The following is a 12,591-nucleotide window of genomic DNA, read 5'->3' as shown; positions in this document are numbered from 1 at the left end:
CATCTGGGAAACCTTGACAGCTAAAAGTTTGGTGTTGGAATTCCTTCTGTAAATAAGGCAGCACAACTGCTGCTCAGTACAGGTAGTCCTTGAAAAAAGTAACTGACAACCAGTGGTGTTTACAACTGTTGCAGAATTCCCCGTGACCCGTCAAAACCGCGGAGGACAAAATCGCGCTCGACGAAAGCGCGCATTTGACGTCATCACAGCGCGACGAAAAAAATTAAAAATTGAAATAAAATTAAAATTAAAGCAAGCCGATTCACATAAAGGTAAGGGTTAGGTTTAGGGTTAGGGTTAGGTTAAGGGTTAGGGTTAGGTTTAGAGCGTTAGGGTTACGTTTAGCGTTAGGTTAAGGGTTAGCGTTAGGTTTAGTGTTAGGTTAAGGGTTACGTTTAGGGTTAGATTTAGGGTTAGGTTAAGGGTTAGGTTTAGGGTTAGGTTTAGGGTTAGGTTTGGGGGGGTTAGGGTAAGGTTTTCGCTTTATTTTTACATTTTTCGATCACAGCGCGATGTTTTCGTCGCGCTGTGATGACGTCAAATGCGCGCTTTCGTCGAGCGCGATTTTGTCCTCCGCGGTTTTGTGGTGGAACCGAATTCCCAAAGTCATATGATGTATTTATGATGGTTGCAGGTCACTATGACTTTCCCATCTGGCTTCTAAGCAAAGTCAATGGAGTTCACTTAAAGAATGTCTGATTCACTTAACAACTGCAGTGTTTCATTTAAGAAACATAAGGCCATTAAATTAGGCATGACTCACTTAGCAATTGCTATGCTTAATAATGAAATTTTGGTCCCATTTGTGATTAGCAATAGAACTTAGATTTATATATCACTTCCTAGTGCTTTACAGCCCTTTCTAAGCAGTTTACAGAGTTAGCATATTGCCCCCAACAATCTGGATCCTCATTTTACCAACCTCGGAAGGATGGAAGTCTGAGTCAATCTCGAGCCGGTTAGGATCAAACTCCTGGAGTGAACAGTGAGTTAGCCTGCATTATAACCATTGCGCCACCACGCAGTAAGTTAAAGGCTACTTGTAGTTACAAGCAAACAGAATGTAGAGTAATATCCAGCAAATCCATAGAGGGAGAAAGGCTGTATTTTTGGTGATTTGCAATACAATATTGCTGTTAATAAGGCTGAGAGAAGACCATGTCTGGAGCTCAACATTCTATTCATCAGGCCGGGTAAATATGAAATATTGGGCAGCAGCTGAGAGCTGCTAAAGTATCCTGGATCAAAAGCAAGTGTTTTTTCTTTATAAAAAGGATCTAATTACTAGTTCCCTGAAGGTGGAAAGGAAATCTATCTGCAAAACAAGTGTTAATCTGAGAGGTCACTGGCAAGATTGAATCTATAGAGTCATAAGCCAGGCTGGGGGAGAAGCTAAGATGAAAGCAGTAGTACAAAGCAATCCATGAACCTTTACTAGTTTCCTAGATTACAAGCATCAGAAATTATATAGACAGATGTTAATAGCCAATGAAGGGATTACCCAATGTGTGCTATTGCTGAACCTGACATTAAAGTTCAAATCAAACTCAAACAATTCTTGTCTATGAATAACTGCCCAAAGTCCTCAAAGGGCATCCGAGTATTGATTAGAACCACAGGACGCAGTGTCATCTACCAGCCACTTTATCATGTTCTCATTTATTCCATGCATCAACCAGGTCATTGACAGAGTGGTCAGCCTTTTCTCAATATCCTCTAGATCTTGTTGGAACAAAATAGAATCCGCCATCCTCTGAGTACACCCCCTATGCCAGCCCTACAGAACTACTTCCGAAAAGTCAATCCAGAACTACCACCTCAAAAACAAGTTTAAATAAAATGGCAGCAAAACACAATTCGTAATTGAATTTCGGATGGGTCACTGTCCACAGTTGCATCTTGACTCGTACACTGGGGTGGGTTTCAAGTTTGTTTTACTACTGGTTTGGTAGGTGTGGCTAGATGGGGGGCATGTGACTGAGTGGGAGTGGCCAACTTGATGTCACTCACGTGCACTCTGTCACATGACCCCCTCACCAAGCCATGCCCACCGAAATGGTGGCGAAAGGTTTTGACAGGGGGGGGGGGTGCTCCAGCCTCGCTGCAGCTAAGGGAGCGCCTGCAAACTACCCAGCAAGAAAACAAAGTTTTTCTCCTCCCTGGCCCCCAGGAACACTCTGCAGGCTTCAGCAGGGCTGAGGGAAAGGGAAAAACACCCCCACTTTTGCGAAAAAACGCCCCATCTCTGGGACCTCTCTGGGACTGGCATACGCGCACCATTAAAAAAGGGGGAAATACATTTTTTCAATGGAGATTGTTATGCGCATGTGCAGAACAGAAAATAAAGATGCTGACACCCAGGATAGAACTGCTATGGTCATGTGTCTGGCTGAGTTACTATCTATTCAGCCGAACCGATTCTAACCAGTAGGAACCCACCAGTGGTGGGTTTCAAATTTTTTTAGAACCTCTTCTGTAGGTGTGGCCCATGGGAGTGGCTTGTCAGCCATGTAACTGGGTGGGAGTGGCCAACTTGTAAAATGTGGTGAAACTCACTTAACAATGCTCTTGCTTAGTAACCAAAATGTAGGCTGAGAAACTCTGGCATTTGAAGCATGCAAGTCTTAAAGCTGCCGGCCATGTGACCGGGTTGGAGTGGCTTGCCGGCCATGTGACTACCTGGGCGTGGCCAACTTGTAAAATGTGGTGAAACTCACTTAACAATGCTCTTGCTTAGCAACCAAAATGTGGGCTGAGAAACTCTGGCATTTGAAGCACACAAGTCTTAAAGCAGTCAAGTTACAAGACCCTTGCACCCCCTAACCCTTTAGAAAAAAAAACCCCAGGGGTGTTCAAATTTGACAGCTTTAAGACTTGTGGACTTCAACTCCCAGAATTCCTCTCTCACTCTTCATCTTGATGAGGTCCGGACAGGCGGGGGGAGGGAGCTGGAACCGGTTCTAAACGGCACTGTAGATTTGTGGAACCTCTTCTACAGAAGAGGTTAGAACTGGCAGGAACCCACCTCTACCCCAATTTCTGTCTCCACCTCACTAACTCCTACCTGAGATTCTTTCTCAGAATATTTCATGGCACTTCCAGCTTCCAAAAACATTCAGATCAGATCAGCCCAGCGTCTAACAAACAGAGAGCTAACAGTCCTTCTGGCTCCCTCTTATGGCTGATTGAGGAAAACAGCAACCAATCACATTTTACAGTATGATTTAAAGAAATAGGTATAGCATTGTTACATGATTTATATATTGCCAACCCAACCGTTAAATTATATTCCTAACAATGCTTATCTTGGCCTGGAAAAATTTCACTTGTCTGAAAATATAAATAGAGTGATATTTAATCTATATAAAAATACATGCCACCTAGTGGTAATGCTTATCAAATTTCCCTCAACGTTTTTTATTTTCGTGAAAACTGGAAGATCAGCTGAAGTTTGATTAGGTCAGGGGTGTTAAAAACTAGCAGCCTGTTTGCCAGATGCATCAAGTGCTGGCCACACCCACCCCAGCTCCGCAAAAGAAAAAAAACACATCTTGACATGTCATGTGACATCATATGATACGATCGAGCTGGACACCCGTGGATTAGGGTATCTATAAATCACAATTTTCTGTGCAGAAACATTTGCTGGTTGTAAACAAAGCATCTGTGAACTTTGAGAAAGATACTAAAGCTGATTTAGGAATGAATTACCACCTGTGTACATAGAAATAGTGTATCCATCTCCCACAACTTAGTGTGTAGTTTATTTTTCAGAGGGGAAAAAAAATTGAAAACAGGGTCAGATAATCAGTGATGGTATGCTCTTGCTTCTAGAGGAACCAATATTTAATACATATAAAGTGCTTGCTTATAAATATGGCACAAATAAGTTTTTCTATGAAAGTAATTGTACACCACCACAGGCATATAATATGCACAAATAGGAGAGAGTGGCAGAAACTGTGGGTGGAATTAAAAGAGAGATCAGCCTAGAATCCCTACATAGACACAAGCAAACTAAGTCAAACCTCTCTTGAATTCTGTTGACTCTTATGTTACTTCAAGCAGGTTTTAACCGTTAGTTGAGAAGATTCCCATGCATAGGCATGGGCAACAATAAATCAGTTTAATTGGATCTTCATGTGTGGACTTCACATCTATCAGTGCACATATTCTTACAGAAGATGTGTGTCTACATTTGCAAATAATAAAAACACAACCATGCCCACAAATTAAGTCCAGGCAACTGTCCATTAGCACCATCCAGATGTTATTATTATGATAGGACAATTATAATACTTAGATGTCTACTGTGTGCTAAGTGTCTTGACCTATACCCCAATAATAACTATTGAAGAGTTAAATCATTTTAATCCCCATCAGGTCTTCACAGGTCCTTCCCCTACTAAATTTCATTATTTATACAGATCTGAGTAGAACGCGTTTAATATAGCAGAAGGGGAACGTTTTCACAATATAATTCTTTGCCCCTTTTTATCTCTTGGGACTGTTGTAGACATTCTGCTGCTCATCTGGGTGCATCTATTTAGTCAATATGTAGTCCCTCCCTGCCACATGAGATGACAAAATGGCATCCATTCCCTCCCCTCTCGACATGTATGGTTGTGCGACTGTTGCCTATTTTTATTATTTGTATTTTGTTTTTATGTTCCCCTTTTCCCCCTTTTGAATTGTTTGCTGCCCTGAGTCCTCCCGGAGAAGGGCGGCATACAAATAATAAAATTCTATTCTATTCTATTCTATTCTATTCTATCCAATGCTGTATTCCAAAAACTTTATCCATTAATAAACAGGAAAAATGTGAAGATGGTGTAAGTACAATAGGGATTGTGGGCACATTATATCAACATAAAGAGCAGCAAAAAGGAAATGTCTGATCTGAGAACAAGGAGAAAAGTTCACATCCCTTCAATACATATTGAGCTTAAACAGATCTAAACTTTACTGGAAACTTCAGGAAATCCATGACCAGTGTTGCAATTTTTTATCATGTAATATGGCTGAATTGCAAGAAATTATCAAGCCCAACTTCCTGAATGATTCATTGAATCATCCACAAGAGATGACTAATAGAAAGTGACCTTTGGTATTCTAAAATAAAAGCATTCGTATCAGGAGTAGACTGGGCTCTTTGGCACGAGGATCACACTTTGTAGCAGAAAGCCCAGACAAAAATTAATTTTGGTTTTGTTTCCTTTACATTTAATTACAATTAAATATAGTTAATGACTGCCAGATTATTGTCTAGCATTTAATTACTTTCTCCTACTTTCATATAAAATCATTCTCCATTTTTGATTAATGAACATTTGGCAAAGTGTTGAGGGACTAATAGTGAGCAAAGAAATATAACTAAATTTTGTTTACACCAACACAATTTACTATTCCCCTTTTATTTATCTTTGCAAATTATTCATGCTTTAACTTCCACCTACTGCTTCATATAGCCTTTTGTTCTTTAAACATCTCTCAAGTTTGAGTAGCTAACAAAACCAATCACAACTTTCTCTTGACCATTCACTCTTCTTTCACAAATTTCATTTTTCAGTTTGATCCTCATTCCTTTTCTCAATATTAGACATACATTCTTTCACACTGCTCATTCACACGTTTATTCACTACCAATTCATTCAGCAACCATTCCTTATTCAACCTTTTGCTTGGTTTACTATGCACTGCTCGTATGGAGCCCATTTCCACTCTATTGGATGAACTTTTGTTTCTTCTGACATATGAAGCTCTCTCTGCCAAAGAAGAAAAGGGTAGCTGCACACTCCAGTGGTGGGATTCAAAAAAATTTACCACCAGTTCTATGGGTGTGGCTTGGTGGGCATGGTAGGGGAAGGTTACTGCAAAATCCCCATTCTCTCCCAATCAGCTGGTACTCGAGAGGCAGAGAATAGATGGGGATGGGGCCAGTCAGAGATGGTATTTACCAGTTCTCCGAACTACTGTTTCTGCTACTGGTTCTCCAGAACTGGTCAGAACCTGCTGAATACTACCTCTGGCACGCTCCTATTCTCACCATCTTCTTTTTAACATTCATCCCTTGAACAGACCATATATACCACCCACCACTACCTTTTGACCAGCATTTGCACATGCTTGAATTTGCCCAATCAATTTCCCATTTTCATCTATTTGATCTGTGTTTGTTACCATTTATGTATTATTATTTGCAGTTGAGCTTGTCAAACACAATTGGATTAATTTCTGTTGTAAACAACAGTAACAATTTGGCAAAGGGTCTCTTAAGGCTTTGGTTTAGTCTTTAGGATGTACATTTCTGATCTCCATGATAAGAGGTGATAAGATTGGACAAATCAGAAGTGTGGGGGGGTACTGTATAGGGGAGGAAAATAAACCCCTAAAAAGATATGATGGAAATATCAGAAAATCTATACTGTGGACAAGTTGTAGAAATTGGGAAGGGTTTTTTTTTAAACTAAATATATCTTGTATAAAATTGCAGCACAAGGCTGCCTTATTCTTGATATTTAGCAAACTGTGATATACTGTATGTGGATAGCCTATAAATTAAATATTATCTGACAATAACATAAATTATTTACATAGAAAGGCTAATTGTATAAGCAGCGATTCTAGTCCAGATAGTCCGACCCTAATTTATGTGGATTGAGGGAGGTTTTTTTGTTTATTATTTTAGCACCAAATTATAACATGGTTCAAGTGAGGGTTTTTTAAAACAAACAAACATAAAATGTTATAAAATACTTGATGATTTACTGGAATTCTGCATCCTAATTCCATGGCAGTGTCAAGATGTGTAAGCCTCAACTCTCATTCTCCAGGCAGTAATTACCCAATTATCCGGTGGCTTAGAGATACAGCCTTACCTGACCTCTGCTATTCAATCACTTTTTAAATGGAAGTGCCTGATTATTGAGTTACTTCCAGTGGTGGGATTCAAATTTTTTTACTACCGATTCTGTGAGCATGGCTTGGTGGGCGTGGCGTGGTGGGCATGGCTTGGTGGGCGTGGCAGGGGAAGGTTACTGCAAAATCCCCATTTCTCCCGATCAGCTGGGCCTCGGGAGGCAGAGAATAGATGGGAGTGGGGCCAGTCAGAGGTGGTATTTACTGGTTCTCTGAACTACTCAAAACTTCCGCTACTGGTTCTCCAGAATTGGTCAGAACCTGCTGAATATCACCTCTGGTTACTGAAAAATAAAATATACTGTTTTCTATCCCTGTTTCAACTGCCAACTAAGCAGGAATTCTTCAAGGAACAAATAACATCCCCTCCCACACGGACAAAAAATGTACAATGAAACCAATTGATGTGCAACATTGTCATTGTTGGAAGAAGTTTACACATTTCCTAACACGATCAAAGGGAAGTTTTCATGAGATCCAAATGGTGTCCCATCCTTACACTGTACAGCTACCAGAGCTGGTTGCCCAGTGTTTAAGAAAAATTAAGGCAACAAGGAGGCCCACAAGGAGGCCCACAAGGAGGCCCGCAACAAGGAGGCCCACAACACGGAGGTCCACAACACGGAGGCCCACAACATGGAGGCCCACAACAAGGTGATTCTATCCTCACAAGACTGGTCGGTCCTATGGAGTATGTTACTTCATTGTCACAAACTCCTGGTGGTAAACAGATCTCTTTGGTGACAGTTGAATAGTTGTATTCCTTCCCTCTACAAGTCTTAAATTCTTCTTCATGTTCAGCACAAACTTTAACCTTCCCATCTTGCACTTTCACTGTAATGTCTTCTGGATCAAAACCTTTAACATCCATTAAAGCTAGAAGCTTTGGACGACAACATGCTGCCATCATTTTACAAACCCTTCTTCGAATCCTGCAATTATAATAAAGAAGAGAATAAGAGTGTAACATACCAATTTAAATATTAGAATATCCTATACAAATCTGATGTTATACGTAGTTCAATATCTAGCAGTAGAAGTTAATACATCTCAAACGTTGATGGAAACTAAGCTGTAGAGATTAAAAGAAATGTTTCAGGGTTGAACTCATCCATATTCTACTGATGTTAGCAATTACAAAGTCATTGCAATGTTAGATTAGTGAAATTCCTATCAGTGTTGGCATTACTGACATGATTATACACAAGACACATCCATACAAATTTTGTTACTGGGAAGCACCAGCTAGGAAATGCTGAAATATTGTCAAAGGATACTAAAAAAGAATTGGAATAATGTATGATAGAAATCATGTTTCAGAATACTCTATTTTATGCTAGGCTGTTATTGGCACAATGCTGAGTGTGATGTGAACCTATCTACTGGAGTTTGTTAATGCTAAGCAAACAGCATTATAAGGTAAAATGCAAACAAAAGAAAATATATATAGCTCAGTTTGGCCAGTGGAGTTCTTGGTATTCCCTAAATTTGTTGGTTGCTTGCAGATGCTGTCTTACCCAACTAGGTAACATCATAAATGTTAATGAGTCTGAGGTTGGCCCTGGTTATATACAGTAGCTTATACCACAAGTGTTGGTGGAGGTACATTTGCACACTATTTGAAAGAGACAAAAAACTAAGAAGGAAACAAAAAAATCAGAACACATTATCTCTAGCAGCCCACACACAGATAAGCAGAGATTAACTCCAGACAAATAAGCAGAAAACAATACCCTAAATCAGTGATAGTGAACCATTTTGGCACCAAGTGCCGAAAAGGTCACATGGAAACATTGTGTGTGTGTGTGTGTGTGTGTGCGTGCACGCTCATCAAGGCCACACTCCAAAAAAGCTGAACTTCCGGCTTCTAGCATGCATGCACACACGACAATCAGCTGACTAGTGTGCATGCGCAGGCCGGTTTTTGGCACTGCTGTGGACACAAATGGATTGTGCTCTGGAAAAGCAGAACTTCCGGCTTCTGGCACACATGCACACCCAACAATCAGCTGGCTGCCACACATGCGCACACTGGTTTTCAGGACAGGTGACCTCTGCATGCGCACTAGAAATCAAACAGGCAAGGCCACGCGTGCCGGGTGACATGGCTTCGTGTGTCACTTTGGATACGTGTGCCATAGGTTCACCATCATGGTCCTAAATCAAGGAACTACCAAGGAGAAAATCACTACCCCACCAACACAGGCGGCCTTGCCTGTGCGTCTTCCAGGTTTCTGGTGCGATCAGCTGCCCTTCGCGTGCGTGGCAGTGCCGAAAACTGTTGTGCACACGGGCGCTGGCCAGATGATTGTCATGCACGCATGTGTGCTAGAACCCAGAAGTTTGGCTTTTTCGGAGTGTGGCTCCGACAAGCATGCGCGCGCACACCTGCGTGATGTTTCCGCATGACATTTTCGACACTCGGTGCCGAAAAGGGTCACCATCCCTGCACTAATCCATACTCACTACAAGACTCTCTCTACCTGTTGGCTTAATGCAATGTGTAAACCTGGACAGAATGATGGCATCAGAACAGAATGATCTATATTTAAAATGTACCAGTAAATTCTGCCTTTTTCGCACTCTCAGAATGTAAATCTATTTTGAACCAAACAGCAAGGAAATCTTTATAATAGAACAAAATATAGCCCTAAATATAAGAAAAGAACTTTGCCTATGAAAAACTTAGCTAGATTCAGACCGCCCAACCAAAATGTACTCAGGATGAGGCTGCCTTTAAATAAATCAGATTTTAGCTGCTACAGAAGGCAGCCGCTGGCATACTTGTTACATACAAATGGTTGCATTGTGTTACACTGTTTAACCAGGAGCCATATTTGCCAATGTCTTCCCAGGCTGATTCAACTTTCTGCAACCTGATGCGCTTCACAATGGTTGAAAAATCACTTTTGACTTCCGCATGGTTAAGTGGGTGTAGAGACAGGTGAAGCTTCTATATAAGAGTCTCCCTGTGAGACAAATGTAGCTTCTGATGTGTGCTAATTTAAGCGCATTTTGCAAACCAACTTGCTTTTGCTGATGTTTAATTGAAAGAGCTCGATCTTGTTTCTGCTTGATAGGGAGAAACATAACATACACCCTTGCTCTAGACTTCATTATTGCTAGCTTTCCATTTGAGCATGTTATTACTTAAGCAACAACATATTATTCTTGAAACAAAATGAGGGGTTTTCTGCAGAAGGCTAATTAGGAAGAAGACAGAGACCAAACTGTAGATTTGATTTTTTCATTAGGCATAATATTCCCGATCATATTTAACTTTTCTTTTTCTATCAGGCTTTCACCAGGATACCACAATACCTACCTGCCCTCTTCCCCCCCCCAAAAAAAGTTTTCATTGAAGCCAAGGTTAAGGCATGGATACAATAAAGAAGCCTACTACAGATACCATTAATTTTAATAGTGAAAAAGATAATCTTCTAGAAAGTCCAGGGAAGAAATTCCTACTCAATATTACGTTCCATGTTTTAAACTTTACATTTCTTTCTCCTATCTTTACAAGCAAGGGATTGGTAGATATAGTTTTCTCAAGGCTTTTTTGTTTATAGAAGCTTTTAGACTATTTTCGAAACAGCGTCTTCTGTTCCCAAGCCTCCCACTTCTTCCATTGTCGCTTTCCCCAGGATTTGATGATTTTTAAAAAATGAACTAGCCATGTCTTGTATTTAACGCGGCTTCACTTTCTTCAGTAGATATTCTTGAAGAATTTTTCTTCCTGCTAGCTCAAAATCCCATAAAATACACAAAATACTCACCACCCTGAATTCAGATATTAGGAAAAGTATGCATTATACATAGTTGGGTAGTTTACATTCACTTGCAAAATGACATACAATATTTCTGTGCTACCGTGGACAAATAGTTTTGAGAAACTTTGAAAACCCAATGGCCAACTGTGTCTGCAGATCCGTGCTATGATGAAGCAAACTGACCCTTTGGGGCTCAGTGTGATGTCATGGCACATATAAAGAGAGGGCAGGGCTTGTGTTGTGATGCCATGTTGCTGCTATGCCATTCTGACCCTCTTTGCTCCCAGCAGCAATCACTGCCACTTTCACTAAACTGGCAGGCTCTTTCTTGAGAACAGACTATACGTCATCCCAAATAAAAATATGAGGCATGTAAGACCAATTATGGCCAGCCTCTGAGTCAAAGACCAATGGAACAAAGTGCCATTCATGCTCATTTCATTCCCCACTGGTTCTTGATCTAGTAAATGAAGAGAGAGGAAACAGACTTACCTGGCCAGTTCTTGCTCAGCTTCTATTTTCGCTCTAATAGCTTTCCGCTCCAAGGTCGAGAGGCAGAGCGGCCGACACGGACGGCAACATAGTATATCACACAGGCAATGCGGGTACGGATGGAGAAGGCAGCAACAGTGAGGATGGAGATTTATATCACAGCAGCAGTGGGTCTGCACATCGCAGAATTTAGGGCAACAACTCATGTCTAGAAGCCTTAGACGCCTTTTTATTTCTCTGTCAGTCCGCCTTAAATCCCGCCTGACAGTTTCCAAAGCGTGACACAACGTTGCCATTTGAAAGCATTAAACCATATTCACTTACGAGTACAGCCTTTGGAAAAGGGCACCCGTCAGGAACAAAAAATTGGTCTTGCAAGCCCTGGCCAGAAGATTGCATTAAGGAGCCAGCTCCTGATGCTTTAGTTGTACTTCAGCATGCTCTTTATGACATCATTACTGTGCAAATATGTCACAATCTCACCGTTGCCATGGAAACGGCAAAAGTGTATCCCAGAGTACCAAATACAGCCTTCAGTAACAGAAAGTGCAAATACTGAATGCTATTATTTAATAGCCTACCTTACACACATATTTTTTTTAAAATGCCGTGCTCCTCTTAACAAGGAGTGCACTTTGTGCTTGTGTTAACAGTTGGGATATGATAACTCAAAGCTTTGTAAGTCGCACAAGGCATCATTTAGCTTCAGGGAAAAAAATATTTAAAGAAAGGAAGCGAGTTTATACTGTAAAACGGATTGACAATATATGTCATATGTCATAAAGCCATAGTCTGGGGCTAAAAATAATTTTGCCTTATTGATCACCTTCAGTTCCAAATGAGCCTTCATACGTTCATACCAAATCAGCCTCCAATCATACGTTTTGATTGAAAAACACATAAGAAACAGAAATCTTTTTCAAAAGAAGAATCATTTATTTGAAAGCATTTTGGGTTTAATATGGTTGCTGTTTAGGAGGACTCCCTGAATGTTTTACGCCACTAGTTGTTGCTGACTATAGGGGGCAGTGTCCACCTCTTATCAAGGGCATTAAGAAATGTCTGAAGACCTTTCTGTGATTGCTCTGTAACTCAGTGGTTTTTACTATGACTTTCTTGCTATTTTCAGAGGGACCTTAATTATTGTGTTTTCCACAAATTAAGACAGGTCCCATTTTCTTTTGTGCGTCAGAATAAGTACCAAGGCTTATTTTCAGGGGAGGTCTTATTTTTAAGAGTACATCGGGTGGCATTTCTTCTGCTTGCTCGCGGCGGGGCAGGAAGTCATGTGGTAGACCAGTGCCATCACAGGGCAGGGGGGAGGTGGAGCTGCCCCACACGCCCCTCACTAGCTTACCTTCGTACCCTGGCTTCCAGGCCACCCACACCCCGACATCTGCCTCACCTTGCA

General features: G+C 40.9%; 1 protein-coding gene across 1 annotated transcript; it reads right to left on the bottom strand.

Moving 5' to 3' along the window:
• Nucleotides 1-7,327: 7,327 nt before the first annotated feature.
• ODF1 (outer dense fiber of sperm tails 1) lies at nucleotides 7,328-11,770 on the bottom strand. The gene is made up of 2 exons (XM_032223317.1): nucleotides 11,181-11,770; nucleotides 7,328-7,850 (listed from the first exon to the last, which is right to left on the bottom strand). The coding sequence occupies exons 1-2, from the start codon at nucleotides 11,474-11,476 to the stop codon at nucleotides 7,451-7,453; spliced, it is 696 nt and encodes a 231-aa protein (XP_032079208.1). The 5' UTR covers nucleotides 11,477-11,770; the 3' UTR covers nucleotides 7,328-7,450.
• Nucleotides 11,771-12,591: the final 821 nt, after the last annotated feature.

This window comes from Thamnophis elegans, chromosome 8 (genome assembly GCF_009769535.1).
Source record: "Thamnophis elegans isolate rThaEle1 chromosome 8, rThaEle1.pri, whole genome shotgun sequence".
Taxonomy (NCBI): Eukaryota; Metazoa; Chordata; class Lepidosauria; order Squamata; family Colubridae; genus Thamnophis; species Thamnophis elegans.
This window is presented reverse-complemented; position numbering and strand designations above follow the sequence as displayed.